The sequence below is a fragment of the Eucalyptus grandis genome, chromosome 10, assembly GCF_016545825.1.
Source record: "Eucalyptus grandis isolate ANBG69807.140 chromosome 10, ASM1654582v1, whole genome shotgun sequence".
Lineage (NCBI taxonomy): Eukaryota > Viridiplantae > Streptophyta > Magnoliopsida > Myrtales > Myrtaceae > Eucalyptus > Eucalyptus grandis.
In genome coordinates, this window is record NC_052621.1 from 8359932 (window position 1) to 8386960 (window position 27029).

At 38.7% G+C, this 27029-nt stretch overlaps 2 protein-coding genes across 4 annotated transcripts; both read left to right on the plus strand.

Moving 5' to 3' along the window:
* The first annotated feature begins 10753 nt into the window (after window positions 1-10753).
* LOC104421545 (transcription factor bHLH130) lies at window positions 10754-13906 on the plus strand. 3 transcript variants are annotated; one of them, XM_039303839.1, is made up of 7 exons: window positions 10754-11013; window positions 11230-11821; window positions 12259-12620; window positions 12714-12875; window positions 12965-13030; window positions 13102-13170; window positions 13304-13906. In XM_039303839.1, the coding sequence occupies exons 2-7, from the start codon at window positions 11320-11322 to the stop codon at window positions 13355-13357; spliced, it is 1215 nt and encodes a 404-aa protein (XP_039159773.1). In that variant the 5' UTR covers window positions 10754-11013; window positions 11230-11319; the 3' UTR covers window positions 13358-13906. The 3 variants fall into 3 exon arrangements, with proteins under 3 accessions (XP_039159773.1, XP_039159774.1, XP_010031833.2); XM_039303840.1 differs by having other exon boundaries at window positions 10755-11013; window positions 12280-12620; XM_010033531.3 differs by having other exon boundaries at window positions 10756-11013; window positions 12283-12620.
* A 7528-nt stretch (window positions 13907-21434) lies between these two features.
* LOC104421546 lies at window positions 21435-26268 on the plus strand. Its single transcript, XM_010033532.3, has 4 exons — window positions 21435-22166; window positions 24554-24837; window positions 25218-25445; window positions 25541-26268. The coding sequence occupies exons 1-4, from the start codon at window positions 21728-21730 to the stop codon at window positions 26051-26053; spliced, it is 1464 nt and encodes a 487-aa protein (XP_010031834.2). The 5' UTR covers window positions 21435-21727; the 3' UTR covers window positions 26054-26268.
* The last annotated feature ends 761 nt before the right edge of the window (window positions 26269-27029 follow it).

The following is a 27029-nucleotide window of genomic DNA, read 5'->3' on the forward strand; positions in this document are numbered from 1 at the left end:
ATAACTCTATAGGGCTGACTTGGTTATTTATAAAATATGTTTGGTATTAATTGGTTGTCCTGATTTTTTATCCCATGTTTGTTTGTTGTTTGGAGATTGTTATTTCGCTTCTGCATGTGCATAAATCGTTTGGGTCAGCGACGTGCCATGGGAACGTCACAATTGAGTTGACTGCCAAGGGATGTGTGCGTGTCTGGGGTTCAGGGCGTGACACTTGTAATCTGAATAATTTCATTTTCATTTACTTTATTTTGCCTTTTTATATTGTATAGAGTGGCATAATATCAAATAAAATAGCAAATATCGACTCTAACAAGTAAAAAGGTGCGCTGTTTAATTCTTTTATCTTTTGTGAATTCTAAGTGCATTTTAGACATGTTACATTACATTTATCTTCATTTATTGTCTCACAACTCTAATTTTCTGTAAAATAGGAATTTGAGCATGATCTATGTACTTAGGAAGACTATACTATAGAGATGGAAAATTGGAGATCAATTTTGTTTATCAAATTTTGCTATGATAATTTGTCAGAGATCCTTTTATATATATATTGAAAATACTAGAAAAAATAACATGGTAACTTGACACCAAGTGCGCATGCCCGCACCACATTAACGCACTTTTCTCTATTAGTTCTCAATGGAATCCTTTCTTATAGAAACGAGATTATAAATCAAGCTAGAAAAATTATCCTAACCAGTTCTAAATTTACGCCAAATCAATTTTGAACTTTTTAATTTTGTCAATATAGTTCTAAATCTTAATGAAATACCCCCATAGTCACTCTGGACAATTTTTTGTTGAGAAATTTCAGTTATCGCATGTCATTCTACGCGGCACCCACTGGATCATATCTTATTAAAGTTGAATTAGTTCTTTCAATAACGAAATAAGAGCTCCAAAAAATGCCAAAGTGATTGGATTGTCCCCACCACCACTGACCCGAACCCCTTGTCTCCCATGTCGAGAGCCACAAATTTCTGCAAATCCGGTAAGCAGTGCTATCATCCTGCAATCAATGCGATTGGATTCAGCATGGTCCATTTGCTAGATCTCCTGCCCTTTTCGTGTCCCACTCCATTGATTTCGGACAACGATTGACCTTATCTCGAAGATTGGATTGCTTACCTTCGGAGAGAAGTGAAGATTCAGGGATCGAGAACTGAGCCTATCTATGTCCTTTTGCAATATGCATGAAAGAAACTGCACATGATTGATATGGGAGTGTTCGATATCGAATCTCGTAATTAAGCCCTAAAATATCTAAAATGTCGTATATCAAATGTCTCAATTAGACCCCATTCATTTTGGGTGACGACAAAAGTTCATTTGTCTTTTTTTTTAAAATTATTTTTCTTTCTCTCACGAGGATTTTGAGGCACTGGCTTTTGCTTCGAAATCCGTTGATTCCCGAGTTCATAAGGGCGGCGGTTTTTGATAATTCGAAACATCCTATCTTTAACCTATATATCTTTATAGTCCTTGGTTGTTTATGGCCTAAGGTTGATACCTGCTCTAATTCAATATGCATGTGATCACTACACGTTAGATATATCGAATAGGATTAATCATTATGCATAGGAGCAATCAAATTCAGTCATAGCACTCATGACCAAAAAATGAAACTTCCATAAATTAATCCTCCAGATTAAGAAAGAGAAATGAGTCAAAAAGCACAAAGCTAGCTTGATTGATTGAAACCTAACAGCAGAAAGTCAAGCATAAAAACCACAACCACAACCCCACCCACAACCACAACCACACAGCTGCTCTTGTTTCTTTGCTTATAAAGGAAATCTTGAATTTGGCATGCCCTGTCTTTTCCCCATAGTTAGGCTAAAGGCTAAAAATTTGGGAAAAAAGAAGAAGAAGCAATAAAGTGGTAATTTATGTTGCTTCATACATATGATTAGCTCTGAAATGTTGGCATTTTAGGCAGTGATGTTGCTGAGGATTTACTATAAGGAATTTTGTAGTAAAGACATTATACAAATTACAAACTAGCAAAGTTGTGTGTATTGAAAATTTGCAAATGTTTTTAATGGAAGAAAAAACAGTGGTAATTTAGGTTATTTGGGAAATCAATTTCGATTATTCCTTGATGAGATTAGTCACTTGAAATTAGATTATAGTCCTGATAAAAGAAAATGGAAAAAGACACCAAAAACCCTAAATTTTACTTGATATGACAAATTTACTCCAAATTTTTTTTTGATTTTTTTTTGTCATACAAATAACCCAAAAATTTACCAATTGTGACACATGCATCCCAATTCGGTGGTTGAATGGCATTTAATTTCTTTTTCTTTTTCTTTCTTTTTTTCTTCTTCTCTCTTCCTTCCGCCACCCTCACCTGAGTGCGAATTCCCTTCGCCATGGCTGGCAGAGGGAAGAGAGGAGAAGGAAAAAAAAAAAAAAAACAAAGCATAAGAAAATTTTAAGATGAAAATGCCCTATAATTTGAGGTCAATATGTCACGTGAGTATAAGTTTAAGGTTTTTTGTGTTACGAAATTTTTTTAAAGATAAATGTGAACTTCATGGTAAATTGGTGACATTGGGTAAAGTTTAAAGTTTTTGGTGGCATTTTCTCCAAAAGAAAATAAAATCTTGGTTTAAGCTATTTAGTGGTTAATGCGATGACTTTGTCCAAATTTGTCCATTATTTAGTAATACACGATTGTTATTTATTTTTACAAGTAATCATGGGTATTTTTTTTTTGGTAAGGAGTAAGCATGGGTATTTTGTGGAATTTTTAGGCAAAAGTTTCAATTCTGTCATATGTAATATGTGCATGCCGGATTCGTCGATAATTTTTCTAAGAAAAAAATGGATATGAACAATTATAATGGGTAAGATATGCGCTCATGAAAACATGAAATGTATTTGGTGTTTTGATAATATAAAAAGATGATATATATATGTTGCGGATATAAAGACAGTGAAAAGTAGACGTTGCAATAAACTAACTAAACATCCATTCGTCAAGCAGACAGACCGATTTTTTTTCATGTGCAAGAGGTAGAAAACTAAATTAAATCTCCGATAATTTAGGAGGTTAATTAATTGATCAATTTGGGTATCACATGGGGGAGCTAATGCTCGTGGCACGTGACCCTAACACCAAAGGCTCAATTCGAGGCATGTTCCTTTCATGTGATCATGCTAATTAGTAGGTCACATAACAAATTAAATTATCCAAAAGACAAACTTTTTGCTACTTATGTATTTGAAACGTGCTTAAGATGTAATTATGCATGTGATTATTAGGTCTGTTTTGCTTCGTAATTGCCTTTAGTATAAAAGGCAAATTCAAAGGAATTTAATAAAAGGAAACATTGATAATAATTCCGAAATTTTCAAACGTTTTTCTTCTCGATATCTTGAAAAGGTGACATATCGATATTTAGTAGTCTATTGTATTAACATAGTGATTTATGTGATTTTATAGATAGGCTCGGGATTTGTGGATTAGGTGCTTGATATATAAGTTCGATTCGCACATCAACGGGTGCAAGCAAATTCTTGTTTGGGTCAGCCGCTCTGGTTCTAATTGCATCTTACCCAATATATGTGATTCTAAGGTATTTCATGGGCCCTGCATTCCCTAATCAAGGCGGGTTTTCTTTTTGTAGAAGAAAATAATAAGAGCTAGTAGTGTCTAATACGATTTGTTTGAGTGACATAAGTCTAAATATGAATTATAGAGAGGAAGCATTAATATGACATGACACGATACTACACGTTCTACTTTATATATTAACACAAATCGATTCCAATTAATATGTGCTCATCGCAGATCAATCAATTGTCATGTAGAATAAGAAATTAAGACGTTTTAAGCCGACACCAATCGACACGAATCACAGACACGGTTACGACACCCGATCCGAAGTACTGGCCCTAGGAAATTGCACGAAATCAACAGTATTTACTTTTAGGCATAAGTCTGCAACTGCAACTTCGATCAAAAAAGGTGGGCCCAAGCCCATGAAAATGGCAGTGGCCTGATCCATTTCGTTGCGAACATTTTCTATTCCGTCTTTTAGTTATTGCTTCTGGACCATATTCTATCTTTGTAGGCCCATGAAAAATCGGATTTATTTTATTGACTTAATTTCATATCAATTTTGCAATTATTGGTGAATAAATGAGTCAGGAAAAATGATCAAGAAACTAATGATTTCGACATGAGCATTTAATTCTGGTCAATTCTCAAATCAAATTGGAACAAATAATACGTTCTTGCTAATTCAACTTGCATGCTGACATACATCTATCTCCAATTTCATTTTCAGATCTTATGTCGCACATACAGCTAAATTTTATAATAAGAAGATGATTATTGAAACTTGACTTTATAATGAGTTGAGACAACAGGGCCTTTACACTAGGGTAATTTGTGCGTCATCTAACAGCCCGTCAATCAAAATTACCAAAGAGATACATTTAAAGGGAAAAATCGCTAACATGACTACTGAGTCATCGTTGATGTCAACTATTCAAGAGATAAATTGGCCGAAAAGACTACATCAAAATTTCATGCATGCAAATGTTTAAGACTAAATTAGAAAAAATTAAAAAAAAGGATTAAATTGGCATTTATATGAATAAATTTTGGATAGTGCGAAGGAAAATTGACAAATTCACATGATAATGATATGTTATCTCAATCTTAGAAAATAATATATCTTCCGTTCCGTGTGGTTGTTAATGTGGCACGTCACGTAATGACATTAGAATCCTAAATTAAAACATCTGATGATCATCAACACCGACGCAGTTAATCATTTCGACTAAGAATTACGCTATCTTAGCGCCGTACGCAACAATTCAGCAGGGCTTATAAAATACTTAGTCACCTCTCGACGTGGTTTCAATTTTGTCGTTTAGGTCAATTGATTAACGAAGTCAAAGATGTCGATCTCCAAATTAATCAAACCAAGGCATGAATTGGAGTATCAGCAATGCATTTGATCATTATAATTATTATTTTTTTCTCCTAAGATTTTGATTATCATTGTCAATTTTAGTAGGAGTGCCAGTACTGAATCAAAAACAAAACCGAACTGAATTTTCTTGTGTTGGAGGTTCATTTCAGGTTTTTAGTTTGGGAAATGAAAAAATAACTGTTTTCATTTCAGTTTGATTCGGTTAACCAAACCAAACCGAAAATACACAATGTATCTCATTTGTCACCGGTCCTCTTTTTTATATTACAAAAAAGAAAACCGAACAAATAGTCACGATTCGTTTCAAAGCTAATGTCCATCCAATCGATTCAATCAAACCCGAACCAAAATGAACCGTTGAAAACCCTAAAGGGAGCACCATGATATAGTTTAATCTTTGGAAAGTTTATTAACTTTTTTTTTTTGCAATATAATTGCTAGTAGAAATATAAATTTACATTTATTCTTAGTCGTGTCTACCTACAACAAAAGAGATGCGACCTTCTAGAAATAAAATAAAATTGTGCGACCACAGCTGAGAAGAGTACTTTATCTATATAAACTTTAATTGCATTTTCTTAACCCACTAAATCTTGGATTGTTGAATGACAGACACAAATTTCCGTTACGAACATTGATGGTAGAAAATGAAAATCTTCACAGATTGGTTTCGATTCGTTAGGGACATATGTCCCGTCTTATTTGAGTCAAGATCAAGAGAGATCTTGATGTCCCTTGACGGCATTGAATCCGTCATCTAGTTTTGTCGAACCAATTGAGATACTTCTTACGATACGGAAGGAACGGAAGGAGAGAAAGAGAGAGAATTTTGTTTCGAGGATGATATTCTACTCTTTATGTAAAATAATTATTAAAAATGTCGATTCTTTTAAGTTGATTGATTTTGAAGAATTGACAAAAATTTAAATACCGGAGTTGAGAATATAGTGAGGCATATGTTCGACCCCACGAGAAATTAAGATGTAAAATCATTTTTGGAAGTAGATATGTGAAGAATAACAAGTATTTCATGTCCTTCAAATTTTTTGGTGAAATTGAGTGCATGCTCAACCCTTACTTGGATCATATGATCAAGCGAGATTCATTTTGCGATTGACAGTTTAAACTTGTAAAAGGAAATTATGTTCTAAGTAGAGTTTAACTTACCTAGAAATGAATTAGTCGTGTTAGCGAATGCCCCTGAAGCTAATTTTTAAGATGATGATCACATGCATTCCTAGAAAAGTCAAAAGATTTTTTGCAATTCCTTCATGCGATTGGTCGAAATTAATAAAAATCATATATTAATCACCGTGGACAAAGGAAAGGACAAAAAATTGGACTCGAGAGTTTACTTAAAGGAAAGACATTTTCCAAATTTCCTTAAAATGAGACAGGGACGCTCTCTCGCGCACAAATCAGCGCACATGGTGTCACTGTACGGGACAGAAAAAAATAAAGACGGGCAAAGATTCGTATCTCCTCAAATCTAGGAAGATCCTCTTTTTCATCTTTTTATAATGAAGAAAGAAGAGAGAGGGAAGGGGGAAAACGCACATGTAATGCCACGCTTTCATGTAGTTTTTAAGCTACATTTCGCTTATGGTGTCCTTTGTTGGCAATTTTTTTTTTTTTTTTTTTTTTTTGCAGGACCTTTTAAACTAGACCCAAAAAGATGGTCTATCCCAATTAGTAAGTTACTCATACTTTTATGTTTTTTGTGCATAGCCTGCTTGTTAGAAAGAGATAATTTTGGTAGATCAATAAAATAAGCAAGCTTAGGCTTGAGTGGGATTTGACGTCATGAATTTCACTTACTTGAGATATTATTCGCTTTGACATGTCTCATACTAAGCCTTATAATTTTGTCATACGGATAACTACTTTCTCAAGAGATCACCTATTTTAATAGTGCCTTAATTTGAGCATGCTTAAATTTAGAGTTCCTAAACAAAGTTTGTCATTATGTTAAAATGTGTTTTTGTAAGTTAATTTCAATTTTCACACACGTGTATCTCAAGCACTCTTTTGCCTTATTTGATATGTAATTTGGTTCATTCCTATTCCTTCACAATCCTAAAAGCCTGCTAGTGGCCACTCTTAATTCGAATCCTCTAGCTCTGATGACGATTGTTGGCTCTCATCGGACTAAGTCGTTATATGGAGAAGTGGTTCCACTTTGCTGGTGAGCTTAATGATTATTTCAATCATGAGCTAACTCGAGGGAAGTTTTTGAGGTTGCAATCAAACCCATCCGATCCGGCCCCTTAGTTAGGTCTAATTAGGAGGAGGAGTTGGGAAGGGGGGGGTTTCATGTGAATTTATAATTTATTGAATAGGACTTGCACGCCCTACTTTAAAATGAAGAAATCCCCGACATTGAGGAATATTTTACATAATTAGCCAACCCCACCCCAAAAAAAAAAAAAAAAAAAAAAAAAAAGAGGAATGTTTATTCCAATTATGTTCGTTTCAGCTTTCATAAAAAAAGTCAGAGATCAAATCATGCAGCCACTCAATCGACAATAATTACGTGGAGACATCACCGCTCTTGTCAATAAGATCGCGTTCCCATGCTTGTCAGACCACAACACCAAATGCTACTCATCATAGTCAACTCCCTTAATCTTTTGCAATAATTCATAATCGGCCTTCATATTCTCGAAAGGACATGCGGAAAAGTATATTTAATCCGCAATTATCAATACAATATTATCACGGGTCTTCATTAACAGCTATTTCCACGGCATTCTCTAAGTATATTTAATGAGAAATTTGTGGACTTTCACGGTCTTGATCTTACGTAATACAATGAAATCAGCGTGTCGAGAGTCATAAGCTTTCTTTACATTTACTTGCTTAACGAATTTGTTGAGAACACTAATTAATATATTAATCATAATGGGTGTGAGTTAACCACTTGGTGTGCATCAACATGTATGAGTGACCTTTACAATTTTGTCAAGGATAAGTGCAAATGAAAGTCTTAAATTTTCTAAGAAAGGTAGTCAAATCCTAAAATTTTTAATTTGTGCAATTGAATCATAAAATTCGTTCAAAAAGTTCTATTGAATACTTCTGTTAGCTCTATTGAGTGAATTCAAATGATAATGTGGCTTTTCAAGTGATTTTTCGAGGTCATACGGTGCTAATTTGGCATCGGGTAAGCAAACTATCCCCAAAAAAGTAAAAGATAAAAAATAAAAGCATAGGGGAATAGTGAACCTGGTCGATGTCGCTTAATTGGGCGGAAACCTTCTTTGGCGAACGTCACGCGGCACCCTGATTGCAATGCTTTTCCTTTTCTTTCCTTTTCTTTTCTTTTTTCAATTTCTTTCTCTCTTTTTTTTCTCGGCACCACATGACCATGAAAAGTATTTTCAAAAATTACCTTCGTATATTTTGTCATTCAATTTGAATTGAAATTATTATTTGCGTGCATTTTTTGCTATATTTTAAGACTTGATTACATAACTCAAAAGTCATAAACAATTTATCGTAATTTTGTTGGATGTTGTAGGATTTTAGAAGAACCTATTCCTTTCGCTTATAACCTCCTGACAATAGAGGGCATTTAATTCACGTCAACAAGTATAAAGTGGAAATATCTTTTATTCCAAACTCGTAATTCTATGTCATATCGAACTCAACAAAGAGGGTTTTGTGTGCAATTAAGCTGTAAAGCCAGCTCCGATGAGAATGTGCAGTGATCATCAGAGCAGGAGAGCTCGAGCCATGTATAGTTCTTGCTAGGTTTTTAGGTTGGCAAAGAAAGGCAATAGCGCGGTCGGACAATTGAGGTGAAAGTAGACCAACCCCCGAAAGTATGCATTTTGATATAACGGATTGGATCAGCATTGAAACTATGTGATGTATTTACAATATTAAGCATTTGCCAAGTAGGATATGTGATTCTTTTAGGAAACCTAGGGTCATGCTAACAACGATAGGCAAAAAACGTGAAGCTTCATATGGAATATGTGAAAGATTAACGATATCTCTTATAGGTTAGACCGTGTCGTCAAAAGAAAAAAAATGAGGTGCGAGGAAAAATCATGCATAAATTGATAGGGATAATGACACAAATGATCTATAACCCTAAGCTTTTAATTTGTATAATATGTCCCTTAAACTTGATCCTAATGTGCAATGTAGTTCCTAAACTTCTAATTTGTTCAATATGGTCCATAGAATTTTTGTACATATTCAATTTAGTCCTTAAATTATATAAAAAGCTCAATTTTGTCCTTTTATTTATTGAAGCTTTAGGATAATGATGAACATATTCATATAATTTAGGGATTAAGTTAAATATATACAAAAGTCTAGGGATTGCATTGAACAAATTAGAAGTTTATGAACTATATTACATATTAAGCTACAATTTAGGGAACATATTGAACAAATTAACAGTTTAAGGATTATATTGCACATTTGATCAAAATTTAAGACCATTTGTGTCATTTTCTATAAATGGATAGGACTGTAATTGATTGTTGTGCTCCTACTAGTTTTCAGGACGACAAAACTAGATAGGAATTGACAGAATCACGTGGCATTATCAAGTCAACGAGACATAAAGAAAGGTGTCCTTTTTTTTTTTTTTTTTTTTACATGGTAACTTGGATTAACATTGAATCTCCTATTTTAAGCGTAATAAGATGAAAAACACTAAAAAGAACGATTGACCTCTTACAAAAGTATCAACTTAGGTTGCACTAGTATCGACGGATAAAATGGCGAGTCTTCCATAGTATGAAGACAATACCGCTTACATGTTAGGCTCTAGTCATCATCTTGACTCTTCTATATTAATTTTTATATTTTCTTAGACATGACTTCTTAATATACTTGAAATTTTTAGCTTTCGAAATTATTTTGTGGTCTTTACACTCTAAAAATAATAAAATACACATGAACAGATGTTTTACAAAAATCAAAAGTTAAAAAACAAAAGACCTATACACTCTAAAAATAATAAAATACACGTGAACTCGTGTAGAACATAAAGTGATCAATTAACTTGCCAAATCAAAGATCAAAAGTTAGAAAAGCAAAAGAGCCTGTAACCCCTGCATTACCCTTGATGAGGGCTCTCAAATCTAATCAAACCAGTGTTGAAGATGGTCATGCGGGTTACTATCATTATCCGTAATGCTGTATAATAAACTATAAAATTTACCACATGTTACAACCATCGAGGTCTCACTTTTTCGCGCATAACGTCATCGACACATAGCCGGTCATCCATTATCGATAATCCTATAGCGTGCCATGGTATGCTACACTCGGCTAACACCTTCTCACTGAGTGGCAGAAATAACCGAGCATCAGAAAATGTCCAAACCGAAAATTTTTGCTCTCGGGTTCGGGGTCCAGGGAATCGAGTCTTAACGTAACCGTTGGTTCTCCGGATGGAGACAATGCCCGTGGTGGGTTCGATCCTTCAGACCCGGATCAACCAATTTCCCATATAAAAGGGGTACGGGATCGGTCATTGATGGCTGTCAGCAAATAATTCACCCCTCGCTAGTCGTCAGAGCTTTCACTCCCGGTGCGCCAAGCTCCACCGTGAAAACTGGGGCACTTGCCACTTGGTGCAATAAGGAGCAAGTGCTTGGGTCACTGTGAGCAAACGTGATGTGATGCACTTTTTGGTGGTGTGAGAGAATGAGAGACTAGCAATAGCATCCCTCTGGCTCCTAGTGTTCCTTTGTCTGTGCTGAAAAATGCACATAAAAAGAAAAGGTCCCTTCTTTTTTATTTAAAAAAGAAGAGAAAAGGACCGTCATTTGGAGTTTCTAGTCTCATCCTCTCTCTCTCTCTCTCTCTCTCTCTCTCTCTCTTAACCCTTGGCATCAACCACACACCACCCCACTCCCAGCATCAAACTTTGTCCGGAGGGAGAGAGAGAGAGAGATTAGTCAGAGATTGACTGGTTTCTGCTTTTCCGTTTCTTGATTGCTGTTGTCCCCAGATTAGAACGCCATTTCGGTTGCAACTGCCCTGCCGTCTTCCAATCATGGTGGTCTGGAGTTCAGGTTTGGGACCGAGAATGGTAAGGAAAAACCTGGGTTGCAGTCAGATTTGGCTGATCTGTCTCTCCCTCTGTTCACACGAAGAAGTAGAGCACGATTGAATCTCCGGTTTCTCTCTTTAGCCATCGTTTACATCGGTTCCTAATCTACTTGAGCAGCCTCCTTTTTGGGTGCTTCGAGTCTGAGCAAGCAGATATCCTTTTCTGGCTCTGACTTTTGGTAACTTGTCCTCTCAGGAAGCTCCTCTTGTCAAGGCTTTCTGACATTTTTATCAACTACTACTTGGAAGGTCGAAACTCCGAGCTCATTTTCCAAGAAAACCCGCCATGGAATCAGATCTGCAGCAGCAGCGCGACGGTCGCTCCTCCAATTACCAACCCCAGCAACAACCGAACAACAACAACTCGGGCTTGTCCCGATTCCGATCCGCCCCGAGTTCATACTTCAAGAACTTACTGGACAGCTGCGAGGAGTTCCTCAACCGGCCTTCGAGCCCCGAGTCGGAGCGAATTTTCGCGCGCCTCATGTCCTCCTCCCCCGCCTCTGGCGGCGGCGGCGGAGGAGGGGGAGGAAACGTTTTCGGGCCACCGATGAAGACCGAGGCAGAGGTCCTTCAGCCAGAGCGGAGCAGCTTCTCCTCTGCTGCTTCCTCGCAAAACTTCTATCAGGGCTCGTCTCAGCTGCAAAACCAGAGCATGGACTACAAGGTAGTGGGCTCGATGGGCATGGATCGATCGGCGTCCCTGAAAACGGGGAACAGCAACTCCTCGAATCTCATCAGGCAAAGCAGTTCGCCCGCCGGATTGTTCTCCAACACAAACATCGATGGTACACAAAATCTCTCTCTGTCTCCATGAATTATTTTCTTTCAGTTGCGTCGTTTTATCTGTTGGGTTCCTTTATACAAGATGTAGAGAAGCGAGGAAGTTCCAATTTTCTTGGGAAAGGATTTTGCATTGCAAGTTGACATTTATTATTCGGATTTTTACTTTTTTTTGGCTCCTTCCTCGTACTTTAATTTTTCTAGTGCTCTTCCAGTCCAGAGCCCTGTTTAAGTACATCAATCAAATTCGAAAGAGAACAACAACTTGGAACTCGAAAAAGTCCTAGAAAAAGAAAGGGCAAAAAAAAAACATAAAAAGGCAAAGTCTCGGCGGCAGTTAATCAAAATCTGTTGAAAGAGATGTTTGGAAGCTTCTATCGTTCTAGATTTTGATCTCGATGTTACTGAATTCTTCGAATGATTTGTGGACGGGATAAGACAGATAACAAACCGATGCAAATAGCAGGATATTCTGCCTCGAGAAGCATCGAGGATTTCGTCGGCAGCGGCGCTGCAGGAGAGTCGTCCTTCTCTCCGGCGAGCAGGTTCAGCAACCGCATGAACTTCTCATCCGGGCCACCTCCTTCCTCGTCCGGAAAGATGAGCCCGATTACTGAACTGGGAAAGAAGAGCATGGATATCAATAGCCCGGAAGGGGGCGATTTCAGTGAAGGCCATGGCAACGACTACATCACAGGTTTCCCTATCGGCTCGTGGGACGACCCAGTTGGTCTTTCGGACAATTTCAACCGCGGAGATGAGGATGAAAAGGGATTTTTGGGTTTGAACGCATCGGAAACTGAGGTACTAGTTGCTTTTGATTCACATATGTTTATTTGCACTAAGGTCAGTTTATCTGATGAACGAACAAATGTGGGATCTGTTCTATATGACCAGGAGGGGAAAGGTAGAGTTCCTGGTCTTTTAGCTCACCACTTGAGCTTGCCGTCGAAAAGTTCCGCAGACGTGGACAAGTTTTTGCAGCTCCAAGATTCTGTACCGTGTAAAGTCCGCGCCAAGAGGGGTTTCGCGACTCATCCCCGCAGTATTGCAGAGAGGGTAAGCTTAATCAATCTCTTCCTGTGCTACTTGAGTTTCTTCCATTCTATGTTCCTTCAAGGGTAAGTTCCATTTTTCAATGTGAACAGGTGAGAAGAACCAAAATCAGCGAAAGAATAAGGAGACTACAGGATCTTGTTCCCAACATGGACAAGGTATTACACTTTCAAATTTCTGGATGTGAAACTGAAATGTGAAATTGAATCTCGGGTTGCGTTCTCGGCAGCAAACGAACACAGCGGACATGTTGGACCTGGCCGTTGATTACATCAAGGAGCTTCAAGGACAGGTTAAGGTAACGCATGAACCAAAAAAGTTTTGACTAGAAATTCACGAAACCCTCCACAGAAAAAGAAGTCCATGCAATATGTACATATCGTTGTCAAGATCTGATCTCCTTGCTTTTCTTTTCTCTTCTTTTTCAAAAGACGCTCTCGGACGATCGCGCAAAGTGCACTTGTCCAAGCAAGCAACAGCTATGACACGAAAAGGAAGGCCGAGAAGTCAGTTGTGTACAGAATCGCATCGCGTTTGGGAGAGGAGGATTGAGTAGCGGTGGACAAGAACAGACGTCCCTTTCCACTGGAGAGGAAGGTAAAGCAAGGGCCACGTATTATTCCTAGGCTCTGCATAAACTGGACCACCTTGGTGCCCACTATCTGTCTACACTGCTAAAAAAAGAAGTTCAAAATCAGTGTATTAGCCATAAATTCTGGAGCTTTTCTTGTCTGATTTCGGTTGCCAAGTTCAGCTAATTATGGAAACATCTATGTATTGAGATGGGAAGAGAGATAGAGAGAGGGAGAGATTACAATTGCTTTTATTCGATGGATTGATAGAGAGAGTGAGAGATTGCCATGAATGGTGGAGCCATTAAATGGAATGGGAACCAGGTGGGGGCTACCCTTTTGTTGGGTGACTATAATTGAATGCAGATGAATGAGTGAAAGCAGACTAAAATTCTGCATAAAAGTAAAGTTCCTTGCTACCTGATGATGATTCAATATGATGGTCGGTTTGTGGTTGGTCTCTCTTCTTTTCCTTTTCTTTTCCAATTTGGGAATCAAGCATTTTCCGTGTTGTCCTCAACCCATTTTTGGGCATCTTCCATCTCTCTTTTGGCTCATGATTGTGTTCTTTCCTCTCTCTCCCTCTCCCACTTCACTCCATGTTATCTTTTGCTCCTAAAGGTGAAAGATGGAGAGCGGGGTGGTGGACTTTGCCCCATCATGGGTTGTCGCTTGATCAAGAAACTCCTAAGATTTTAATGTCTATGTATCAACTAGGAGCCCGCTGGGAAAGATTTCCAATATGATTTTGGATATAAATTTTTGTTAGGTGACGATAAGATTTACATAAAGTATGCGTCTTTTTTTACGTAGTGTCCTTATTCTCACAACTCATGACGCTTGTTGAGAAGTGCTTATCATGATACAATGGCTCGTATGAAATTTCCTTAACTTCATCATCACTCGACCTGACATGAACTCTTTAGACCGGAATAGACGAATCCTAGTGTGCAAAAACCATACACGTCTCGTGCCGTTGTTCTTTTAACATGAACGCTCGTTCTTTTTTCTTTCTTCCTCCTCTTTTCCTTCGAAGCAAGAAGGGTTGATTAGAGAAAGCGACTGAACTTGTGCTGAGAACCCCACTTCATTCACACATACGCTCGCGAGAAGAAGAAGGAGAAGTCGTTGTCAGCCTCAACGCCTGAGTTTATCATTAAACAACCCCAACCACTCCTTCCTGGAAATAATGTATTAAAGGATCCACTTCAGAGTCAGACATGATTTGTGCCCCAACCCCCCGCGAGGGTGCCGAAAGCAAATACTACTTTTGAAGTCACAATTGCACCATTGACCCTAATTCGGTATCGAAGCTAGAGGTCGCAAAACGGCCACGTATATCAAGCTCGTGCATTTCAATCCTTACTTTATTGAACGGTGGCTGAAACTTTTAAGGCGAATGGCGACAAGATTTTAATTTTATGTTATGTTGAAGTTTCTAACGAATCATTTAAGTGTATGGCGATTAAAAGTTTTGAGAATTTGCAGTGATTTTTGGGGTTCTACTGGAAAGAAATGATGAAGGGATCATCGTGCGTCCCATCTCTACAGTTTCCAATTTGAAACGTTGATAGCCTCTTTTTATCTGTCCTTTACCTAGCAGAAACCGGAAGCTGGCAGGGGACCAAGCAGATTTATGAGATTTGCTTTTTGACTTTTGTAAATTGACTTTTATGTGGACTTTAGTCTAAAAAGAGCCCAAAATCATGGAAAACGCGTACCAGTTCATACGGTCGATAAGTTGATACCTCGGTTCATTCCATTTTTGCTTTTGTCATTATTATCCTTCAAGATGCAATTATCTTTTGTTCATATCAATATCGTCAGGAATTTTTTAAACACCCGATTAATCCCCCTCAGTAGAATGTGCAGGTGTGGTGATCGGAATTCACACCTTGAACGGGAATGACGAACACATTTGCTAACTGAACGCTTGCTAACTGAACATGCAAGACAAAATAATAAGATGTCGGCTTAAATTTGGTAATCCTGGCAATTATAGATTGGCATATATTGCAACTTTCGTTGTTCGAATCTGCGACTTGAATATGAAATAATTTTTCTGTGAGGTTGAAGTAATCTTCTAAAATATCCAATTCAACTCTTTTTCCCCTATAGAGGGACTAAGCATATCTTCATTATTCATTACTAATGTGACGTATTCATCGACGACAGTGAAAGCATAGAGTACGAAATGATGAACTATATCAGTATATTGAAGTTTTGAACATGACAACATGTTATCCTCTGGATTGATCCCAAGAGAACAAAAAAAAAAAAACAATGTTTGGGACGAAGATTGAGTACGTCACGAATATTCAAGTCAAATTAAGTTGACATTCCTGATTCGACTATCACAAATGTTCAAGTCAAATTAAGTCGACATTCCCAGTTCGACTTTCATAGCCCATGATCTCTTACCTTGCCGTAGACTTGTTAAAGGGTCATAAACCAATTTCTTAACTTGTATTTGATGAGCTAAGTTATTATATAAGTTAGTTATATCCAATAAATGGGTCGAAATGAATTTAAAGTGGTAAAGCCCAAAATAATATGAGTGTTAAATGAGTTCATAATTTATTTAGACCTAACCCGTCTCTTTGATTATCTTTTGCATTCACTCTGTGCTCTCACCTTAGTTTAGGTACGAGTTTTCCTAAATTAAGTTAAATATGAATGTGTTTTAGTATTATGAATCGAGTTAGATATGAGTTGATATGGGTTACGCATAGATTATTAAATTTTTATTGCATAAAAATAGGCCTAAACGGGTTAAATGACTCAATTTGGGTCAAATCATTTTTCGTTCTAACTCAATCAACCTGTTTGATTGGTCTACCTTGCCATTGAATCCTAAAGCCAAATGAGCTTAGTGCTTAGAATCACCAAAATGCGAGTGTCGATCTCGATCTCGATCTCGATCTCTCGCTCTATATAAATAACACTCATTAAAAAAAAAAGAGACTAGTGAGCCAATCTTGCTAAGGTAGGCCTAATTTTTGGGCCAGAAGGCTAAATTGGGTGAATGGATCGACCAATTAGCATGTAGCATATCCGGCCCCTTTGGACTGTGGAATGGACTCCGCGAAAAGTTAAAAGCACAAACTCAAATCTCTTTCAAAACCGTTGGGCCCATTTTACGACCAAGAAAGTGGAAAAAGCTGTAGTTACAAACCTTTTGATTACCGCCCGGCCCGCCCCCAACCCAACCCAACCCCACCCCCACCAACACAAAAAGGAAGGATTAAAATGACAAATGTTAGATAACTTGAAACAATACTTACTCTAAGGTTCTATATGGAAACACTTCTCTTTCTCTATTTTTTTTGTTCTTTTGCTCCTCAGAACATTAAAAAAAAAAAAAAATCCATTTAGTAACGTCAGTTAATTTTTTTATTTCTCGAATAGAAAAATGACCGAGAATAAATTTAGAACGAAACAAAGAGTAGAAAAAAGTAACTTTTTCCCGGGAATTATTTCTAGAATTAATTCGTTTTCTTCATTTTCTTTTCTTCTTTTTCCTCGCTGTTTGCTGCCTGCCATCGTCTGCTGCCCCTACATGCCCACCCTCGCAGCTGTACGCTATCATCACCACCGTACACCATCACCGTTGTTGCTCAATGGCCAACCAAGAAGAAAAGAGGAAAAAAAAAAAAAAAAAAAAAAAAAGAAGAAAAATCTCAAAAAATTATTAAAAAATCAAAAGAAATTCTACGTCACAAGAAAGAATCGTGAATCATACCAAACGAATTCCTATTATTTTTCTATTCTGAGAGTAGAAATTTTGTATAATTACTAAACGCATTATTTTGCTCAAAAACTATTTTGGCGAATAGAAACATAAATTATTTCTAGAAACATAAATGTTATCAAACACACTCTAACTTCTCATGTGATCTTAGTTTTGTACTTATGGCATGCTTACATTTAGGGGGAAAACTAGATATCTTCTCTTTGTCTTGCTTTATGTTAATATGGAGATTAAGACATTCGAGATAACTTGACGCTTGATATGTGACGTTCTTGAATTAACTCACTTGATGTATTGTCTGCTTTACTCGGTCCTAAAGCGAGCCTCATGGTTTTGTCTTTTGTCTGAGAAAGTCACCCATCTCAGTAGTGCTTACGCTTAAATTTGAAATCCTAATGCTAAGTATTGTCATTACATCAAATGGCATTTGTTGCGAGTTAATTCTGTTATATAAATTTGAAATCCCAAAGCTAAGTATTGTTGTTACATCATATGGCATTTGTTGCGAGTTGATTCTAGTTATACATACATACATACATACATATCGTTTTCCCACCGTTTTGATGCGTTACATCAAATGACATTTGTTGCGAGTTAATTCTAGTTTTATATATATCACTCTCCCATTGTTTTGATGTGTAATTTGGTTCATTTCTACTTCATTCGCCATTCTAGAAGTTTATTAGGAGCCACTTCTTATCAGGGTATTTTAGCCCCGACGAACACTCTACCCTCATTGGATCGGGTCTTCATAAGCCCACCGACTTCCACGTGATTTGTTCCTGAACCACACACTTACTAGAGGGGATCCTGCTTTGATAACATATTATGACGCTCTCTAGATTAACTCATTTGAGGTATTGTCCACTTTGGTCTATCCTATACCGAGTCTTACAGTTTTGTCTTTGGGCATATAGGTGGACACTTTCCCAAGAGGTCATCGATTCCAATAGTGCTTTCAACTAAATGTGTTTAATTTTGGGATTCCAAGGTTAAGTGTTGTTATCACGTCAAAAGGCGCATCTTATGAGTTAATTCTAGTTTCATGTCAAAGAGCATTGCTATCACACTCTCTTTTTATTCGACACATAATTTGGTCCATCCTTGCCCCTTTGCCATTTTAGGAGTCTATCAAGAGTGACTCCTTATTCAAACCTTCTAACCTCAATGAATACTCCCGCTCTTATTAGATCATGACGTTATTTTGTAACATGCTCGGAGACATGCTTTTAATTCAATTTTTTTTTTTTAAATGTGTGAAAAAACTCAATGGGTTATTCAGACTGCAAGTACATTTGTCTTCACAGTTAAAGATAAGTATTCAAATCCCTAATTTTGTGCATTCTCTTGGAGCCACCCAATGTGCTCGGATCTCAAAATGACAGTTTTCCACTGCCAGAGAGAGTGAGGAAGAGGCGCCATGATGATGATTGATGACTTGGTCGCTTATGTCGAGGGGTTTTGATAAATTCTTTAAGCATGACAAAGTCGGATCTATTAATTGACTCTTGTTCTGATTGGCCCGTTTCAGATCACCGATCAACCTGGGAGCAATTATACTCAGATCTCGAAGATCCCCCCATATACAGTTATTTTTTTGTGAATGAAGGAAACCCCACAACTTATTTTATTTTATTTCATTTCATTATTTATCTTTCCCTCCTTATTTTTCATTATACTATTGAGAATAACTCAATACATTTGGATTCTCTTCAACAAGGATGGTCCCATCGTTCGTTTATGTTAAAAAATGGCTCACAAAACAGAGAGATCTTGTTGCAAGTCAACCACCTAGATGGAGAGATAGATCTTAATAACTGACGATTCCAAGTTCACTCGGTGCATAAAGTTGGAGTTGTAAGAACTTGGAGGTGTGGCGACCCCATATGAGCAATGTTTGGCTACTCGATTTGCTACTTGCCCATCACAACCAAGCTCTACTTGTCCGAGTTTCAACGAGGAAGGTCTCAAAAAGTTTGAGATCTCATGCTTGATTCAAAATTGGTATTTCGATGGTCGAGCCGAAAGGTAATAACAAGCCGGCGGCACGCCTTCTATTTGATTGAGATGATGAATTGAAGTTTTTGACCGAAAACTTCCCCAATGGTGATGACATCTTGCATTTGCCAAACTTATTGTAGATCTATGCAAAACCAACATGTTTTTTTTTTTTTTTTTTTTTTTTTTGGTCTTAGATGGTAGAGACTTTATTTTTGTCATTGTGGTTTTAGGCTCCAATCTTGGTGTGAGCGTTGCATGAGTAAAATCCCGAATGTATCAGGCCGATGTGGAGGAGAACACCCACGGAGGCGAACCAATTCAAGTGCGCAGAACTGGCCCTAGCCCACACACCATAAAGGGCAAGAGGACCACCCACGAAAGAAAAGGGGGAGTTTTTAGTAAATTGAGGCTGCTAAGTGCCATATTATCTTCAATAGCCCTTCTTCAACTTTGGAAGATAAATTGATCGAGACGGGAGCAGCCATAGCTGACCCAATGTAGAAAAGAGTCCGTGCAAAGTCTTGGAACACGTTGATCATGGCCATGTCAATTTATCCAGACTGGAATCCATAAACCTTTCTTTTTTTGCTTGACTTGGAATATTTGTGTCCAAACCAAGAAAATGAACACGGCTTATCACGTTCCTCGACATGAATAATCTCCTCTCAAAAAAAAAAAAAAAAAAAGAAGAAGAAGAAGTCAAATGATGACCCTTCGTACAGAATCGGCTTCTAGAAACATTGTTTGAGGGCACCATGTGTTTGATCATCCCAAGTCAAGTTAGATAAAGTCTAATTCGGAAATAAATTCTACATTACATTCAAAGAAATCAAATTGTAAAAAGGTTTTAACATACCGAAAGGAGCGCCGATATTGTGGAAATACGTGCTAATAAGATAATGAATTACTCCTACAACACGTCTTTTTTTTTTTTAGTAAAGGTAATAATAAAAAGAAAAAAAGTCAACTATATAAAAGACCAGCGCAAAAACTTTCACTCAAAAAGCATACGAACAAACTGAGTGAAAGGGAGCCGGTGTAAAAGAAACAAGAAATAGCCGAGACAATCAGCAACAACAAGAGCAAATGCCCCCAAGCAACAACAAGAGTAAACACTCTTTTATCATTACATTTGTGTTAGTTAGTAATTTACGGTTATCGATTCGTACCTTCCAATTATGCTTCAATAGATTCCAACGTTCAAATTAGAACATTTCTTCTCAGGCAGCAATTCGATTTCGATTTCCTCAAATAACATGATACCCACCCTTGGTCATCCCTCATTCTATTCTCTTTCCATATTCACAACGTTTCCCCCTCGTTCTAATCATTTCAGCAAATAAATATCTGCATTGAAAAATGCGCGAGGGGCTTAAGGGATAGCAAGAACGTCTCACCGGATAATTAGAAGTCTGATCAATCCCTAATTATAATTGTGAATTTCGGCGAAATTCACATGGAGTACGAGGTACGATGAGAGGACCAATCAAAAAGGGGCAGGAAAATTTGACCTTATCTGTCGAGTCTAATAATGAAGTGGGGAAAACACAGAGGAACCCAAAATCAAGATCCAATCCATGAAGTCCATCTTGGCATACCTTCTCGCCAAGTTGGCGAACATTCCTGGAAATTATGGAGATTCATTTGATCTGGCCCCTATATATATTTTTATCAAATTGGAAACTTTCCCCAGAATTTTTCAAAATATCTTTTCCATCCTCATCATCTCCTCCGTGACTTCTCTCTCACCTCCCACCATCACTTTCTTAACACCCCCCTCCAATTAATAAAGAGGAATTAAAGAAGGAGGAGGTGGAGGAGGAGGAAATATAATAATATTATAAAATTCATATACATTGTTGAGGACAAACAAGACAGGGAAATCAATATTTTCTCATTCTTTTTTAAAAAAGCCATGACGTCACTCAATTCTAAGATATTCACCTTCGGGATCACCGGCTTAAAATGACACTTGATTCGAATGTGACAAATCTCGTATAGGGTATTCTACGCAGAGGATTCAGGATATTGAAGATTCTAAAAGTTTGGACGGCTGTATTCGTCCAAGTATCTTTTCACATACTTGTTAGTTGTGCCCAACAACCAAAATTTTCGATTTTGATATGTTATATTACGTACGACACTTGGAAAGTGGTCGATATTTTTTTTATATGGGAATCTACGGAGCGACCTTATACGAGATAGAAAAGGCAGGAGGCTGTCGACATATATGAATCGCTCTCTCTCTCTCTCTCTAGGGTTAAAACAAGAAGTGGCTGCTCCTGTCATTCTCTCCAAACTGTAAAGAGTACCCAACGCGGTACTTCTTCGTCTTGTTCTTGCCGCAAGAACAGTATCCTAGTTCTCTCTCTCTCTCTCTCTCTAGAAGCATACGCGCTTCTCCCGACGCAAAGCAAAAGTATATTCATCGAGATTCAGTTCCATCCTATATACCCTTTCTTTCTCTCTCCAGAAAGCTGACGCTGTATAGGCCATGAATTGAATTGACGGGGGGAGAGGGAGAGAGAGAGATGACCAAGATGGAACGGGGGAGCAACTCAGCATCATCGTCGCCGCCGCTGGAATCGCCGTCGTCGAGGGGCCTGGCCACCGTGCTGTCCATCGAGTGCCTGAAGGGCAGCTCCAAGGCGGACGAGTGGACGGGGGACATGCTCCAGACCGGGGACATCGTGGAGGAGCTCCGGATCGGGGGCTCGGTGCAGATCCGGTCGCCGTTCAAGAACGGCAAGAGCGGCATCCAGAAGGTGCTCCACTCCTCCTTCAAGAGCAAGGACACCTTCATCCTCGTCCGGGTCCGGCGCGGGTTCGACGAGTTCGCCGAGCTGCAGGCCTGCATCGTCCCCAACGAGACCGCCGGCAAGAAGCAGTACATGCTGAGGTCGATCGAGGACCCCAACTACGCCGTCGGGTTCTGCGACCGCAGCGAGGCCGAGTGCCTCCACTTGCAAGGTCAGTTGCCGTGTTCGCGTCCTCTTCGTCGTCCTCGTGCGCGCTTGTCTTCCCTTTGACTTTCTGCATCGTTCCTTCCACGTGGAACGATGTCGCATGCGGGGCCTCTCTCTCTCTCTCTCAAGCGCGTGGTATGAGAATTGGATTCTTTTTTACAGATATTAATCCAGAAAAAGGTTGAATATTTCTTGTCGTTTTACTCTGGGAATTGATTTCTTGATCATTCTCGAGCACGTTCTTGGTGCCAACGCATATGAATCGGTCAGTGGTTAGGATCGTGATCTGTCATGAAGCCACGGGCAGAGCATTGAAACCTTCGCCGGAGACCATGGAATAGACCCTTTTCGACCAACATGGTTGCCCGCGTCTCTGTCCAAATTGATAAGAAGAAAACAAGAACATTTTTACATTCCTTTTGCGCACTTCCATACTTCCGTTGGCGACCGTGTTTAACATTTGATAATCTGCTGCTTTGCTCGGTTAGGCAGGACCGAAGTTAGATAGCCACCCACGTGACTCCTATTGGTTTACTGTTTCATGTGGCGATTAGTCATGGCCACTTTAGTGCTTGATGAGATCTACAAAGTTGAGCCAGATTCGTGTGTACAGAACCAACTCCATCGCTGTTTGCACATTGTCAACATGGCAAGTTGATTTCGCAATCACCCCTTTTCCAGGAACCAGAAGAGCGTGACTTTCCTCGTGTTTCCTTTTTCCTTGTCCTTTTGTTTCGGTTTACGGTAGAAATACCACTTTTGAGAATGTTATGGTCTGCTAATCTGAAAGCGGCGAGTATTGTGGTGTAAATGGTCACTTGGCTTTTTCACAAATTGATTGCTGCGTCGGTTGGGTCGGTGCGCCTTCCTTTACTGCTCACCTAATTGTCCATCAGATCATGAGTTTTCTGTTTGTTTGGAGTCCACGCTTGACTTTTCTTAACTTGCCGTACTTCTTGGACTCTTTTGAAAGACTGAGAATGGTTGGGGAACGAAGTCTTCCGAGCCGGTCAAGCGCAATTAGTGCCTGCTTGAAATAGGACATATGTAAATATATATATGTGTGCATATCAGATATTTACTGTCTGTAGGAAAGCTGATACGCCTCCGATCTATGCAATTTTGTTTCTGGCTTCTGAAAACATTTCATGTTTTGATTGCTGAGCGTTACCGGAATGCACATGAGATTTTTGTTGAAGTTGGCCTAGTTATTATCATTTATGGTGACCGCTTATATGGTTTGACAGATTGGCATTTATTGATGGTTGTCAATGTTGACTTGCTTAAAACCATAAACTGGTAGAAGCTGCTCCAGCTATCATAACTGAATAATTGAGCTACTTAAATGATATATTAAGGAATGAAAAAATGGCAATCCAGAGAAGTGCCCATCTATCCTCTTCTTTTGTTCCCAATATAAACTGAAGAGTGTGGTTGGAATCATTCCCATTTTAAGAAGGCTATTCTGTCTTTAAAGGCCACAACCTGATGAAAAGGTGAAAAGGGATTGTCCATTTAGAGGCTGATGCCAATAGTTCAAAACAATGAAGTCTCCATCTGAAGTCCAACCACACTCTCACCTGAAGTTATAACCTTTATTAGGAAACGTATGCATATCCGGAATATTGTGAATGACATCGAGAGTGAGGTTTTTGCTGGTTTACTTACCTTACATTTCTGTGAGGATGATGTGATATGTCACTGCGGTGTCTTTTGCAGGTATGTTTTCTCCACAATTTCTACAACCAAATGCACCGAGCCTTGGTCCTTCTGATGAACACTTATTATTAATTGAGGAATTAACTGCATCGATCATCATTTGGGCGCTATCTTATCTCACTTGCAGACAGGAACAATCTTGTTAATAAATTCAGGCTCCTAAATATAGTTGACCTCATTGATTGCGGATCTTGCATCTATAACATTTATCAGTTTGCCAACAACAAATGTATGACATGAGGGCTCCATGTTATTTGCCTTCTGAAAAAGCATTTCACACCCAAAGTAGAAGTGATACACTTTGACTCTGACCGGTTTTAGTTATTTTTGGGAAGAACAGTTACAAATTTAGCAGCAGAAAAGCTTGATCAGAATCTTTCTTTTGCTTTTAGTTTAGTCGTAATTGCATACGAACACTCAAGGTGCAAGTGTCAAACTTTGTGCTGCCTTGTGGAAACAAAGGTTTCAAGCTTGAGAGTTGAACTAATTTTCATCATTTATCATTTTATTATATAAGGTAATACTACTTGAATGGATTCCCGGCAAGAAAAACTAATTCATGTATGGAAGAATAATAACCCTCTGCATGGATATTACTTGGGAAATGCAAACTTCTTTTTCTGCTGCTACTTGCTTTTTCGTGCACTTTGAGATGGTTCTTCTAATTTGCAGCTTCAAGGGGTACGAGGATGGTAAGTGCACTGTCTAGAACCCAGCTTCAAGATGGATATGTTTCCTACCGATGGGACCGCAAAATGCACGAGTTGCTTTCAGTTCCCAATTCAAGCTGCTTTCTCTCCATACTTCTCCTTCCAAAAGTCTCTGATCGGGTTGCATCTCGTTACAATGACCTGGAAGACACCCTTGCAAGAGCAAATGTGTGGCTCAACGCGTCCCAGCACTCTGGCGTGCCGATTGTCTTCATGAACATACAGACTGAATCCCTGCTCACTAAGGTAGACTTCTGATTCTTGAACCAAATCTCTCATTAAAAATCTGCGTATTTTTGCCTTACAAGTTTCTAGGACTAATTTTTTGAAGCATTTAAATAAATCAGGATACTCTGTCCATACATAGATCTCAAGATCTTCAAGTTGTAGTGACTAGGAAGTCAGACTCACAGACACTTGGGTCCATACTGTCCTTAAAACTGCCATACAATATTTCCTGAGATGATGTTTTGTTCTCTCTTTCCTTTTATATTTGGAATTGATAACTCTCCTGTCACAATGCATACATAAAAATTGGAGGTGGTGAATGGAAGTGGAGTCTTACATATCTTATTTCCCTGAAAAATTATTGATGTCATTTCTACTTTGCTTTTGGCTTGTTACAGATATCTGGAGAGACGGCTTCTTCCACTGTAAATGCTAGCTCATTGTCTGACCTATCCAATCTCGCCACTGCTAGTCTATATGGTTTTGAGGACTATCATGGGGTTGACATTGGTGTCGTGAGGGCAGTTCGTCTCTGGTTTGCTCCTCTAGGAGGAGAGTTTCCGATAGAGATTAAACTACAGGAAGGTGACACAAAACTTGGTTTCGCCATAAGCCGAACAGAGGAGGTATGATGTCCTAATTTCTCATGCCTTTTTCTGCTACAAGTAAGGTTGTTCCTCTCCATAAAATCCCACTTTTTTTGCACTACTGTAAATTTCAGGGGTTCATCTATATATCAACAGTCATAGATGATGATGAAAGTGCACCCTCAACCCGGTCAGGGCTTAGCAATCTGTACCGTGAGGCGACTAGCTCATCCAGGCTTCTTGTCATCTCAAGAGTATCGAACCAGAAAGTCCTCCCTTGGATTGTCTCATCAACTGGGGCAGTCCGATGCTATGACACGGTCTCTCTGAGCCAGAAGCTTTCCTTACACCGCCATGCCAAGGTGCCCATCCTCGTGCACGTCTTCCTATGGGACCGCTCGCTCTTCCCCATGAGTGGAGGCAGCTCAAGGTTCAGGATGGCCCACTCGCCACCTGCCATGGCCTTAGGACCCGAAGCACACATATCGCGGCAACCCCATGTGAACCAAGTGCAGCCTCTGCCTCTCGAGATATCAGATGACGACATTGTGATCCACAACAACCCACAGTACAGGATCGAGCGAGATACAGCTGGCGAGGCATCCTTTAGGTTCCATGATTTTGCTCTTCCTAATAATTGGGTCTGAGAAATATGGCTCCGCACTTGATCCCAGTTCTTCTTTATGATGTGTATATAGGTAGAGGATCCCCATGTACGATCTTTTTCAACAAATTTGAAGAGAAGAGGGCAAAAAACTTTCACTGTCCCAAGCATACAAACCATCAGTTGATGTCCTATGTATTGATGTTTGAATTATCTGATAAAGGAAATTGGACTTTCCCCAATCCTACAGTTTTCCTTTGTCCAAGTGTTATTGTTGTTGCTGTTGTTGCGAAGTATATAGATTAAAAACAGTTGTAGAAAGCTGTCAGCCTGCGATGCAAATTTGGTTGTTGGGAAATTTTTCTATTTTGCAGATTGTTCAATTTAATACGATTATAAGTGATCTGTGGAATTTCTATCCTAAGGAAACCGTGGGATGAATTGTCAAAACCAGTGTTTATTTTAGTCACAGTCAAGTGGGAGGACAGACTGGATCTGAAGGCCACAGTGCCTCCTGTGAAATACACGGAAAGTTGTGGAGATGATGAAGTGTGAATCTTGAGGGCTTGCTACTGGAAAGACTAAAGACTGCACATTTTTGTTTCTTGCAGAGTCAGTTGATTTTGTTTAGTTATGTTGTCATCTGTTGCTTTCCCGTCCACGTCTTTGGATGACTTTTGTATTGAATGAGGCCTCAGATTAGAAGCTAAGATTAGTTCACTTGATTTTTTTAAAGAAATGATAATGTCAACATAGGATATATCAGTCCAAAGTCGATTGTACAGATGCTGAAATGTAAAGAAACACTGATTTGATGACTCGGTGGCACGGTGCTGAGACCTAGGAAATCTATCCTTTCCACTTCGGAACAACACGAAAGTATCAATGGAAGGCTTTATTTGGCAAGGCCTCTTTGATGATTGGATGGTAGTTTCTAATTTCAAATCGTGTAGAAATATGATGGAAGAAATTATTGCAACAAGAAGTGACGGCATTAGGTAGTGTTGCAATAAAGAGGA

Coding starts and splice junctions, on each gene's coding strand:
- LOC104421545 (XM_039303839.1), top strand. CDS start 11,320: ATGGAATCAGATCTGCAGCAGCAGCGCGACGGTCGCTCCTCCAATTAC. Junction 12,876..12,964: donor CCCGCAGTATTGCAGAGAGG/GTAAGCTTAATC, acceptor CAATGTGAACAG/GTGAGAAGAACCAAAATCAG. Junction 13,171..13,303: donor AGCTTCAAGGACAGGTTAAG/GTAACGCATGAA, acceptor CTTTTTCAAAAG/ACGCTCTCGGACGATCGCGC.
- LOC104421546 (XM_010033532.3), top strand. CDS start 21,728: ATGACCAAGATGGAACGGGGGAGCAACTCAGCATCATCGTCGCCGCCG. Junction 24,838..25,217: donor CTGAATCCCTGCTCACTAAG/GTAGACTTCTGA, acceptor GGCTTGTTACAG/ATATCTGGAGAGACGGCTTC. Junction 25,446..25,540: donor CCATAAGCCGAACAGAGGAG/GTATGATGTCCT, acceptor TGTAAATTTCAG/GGGTTCATCTATATATCAAC.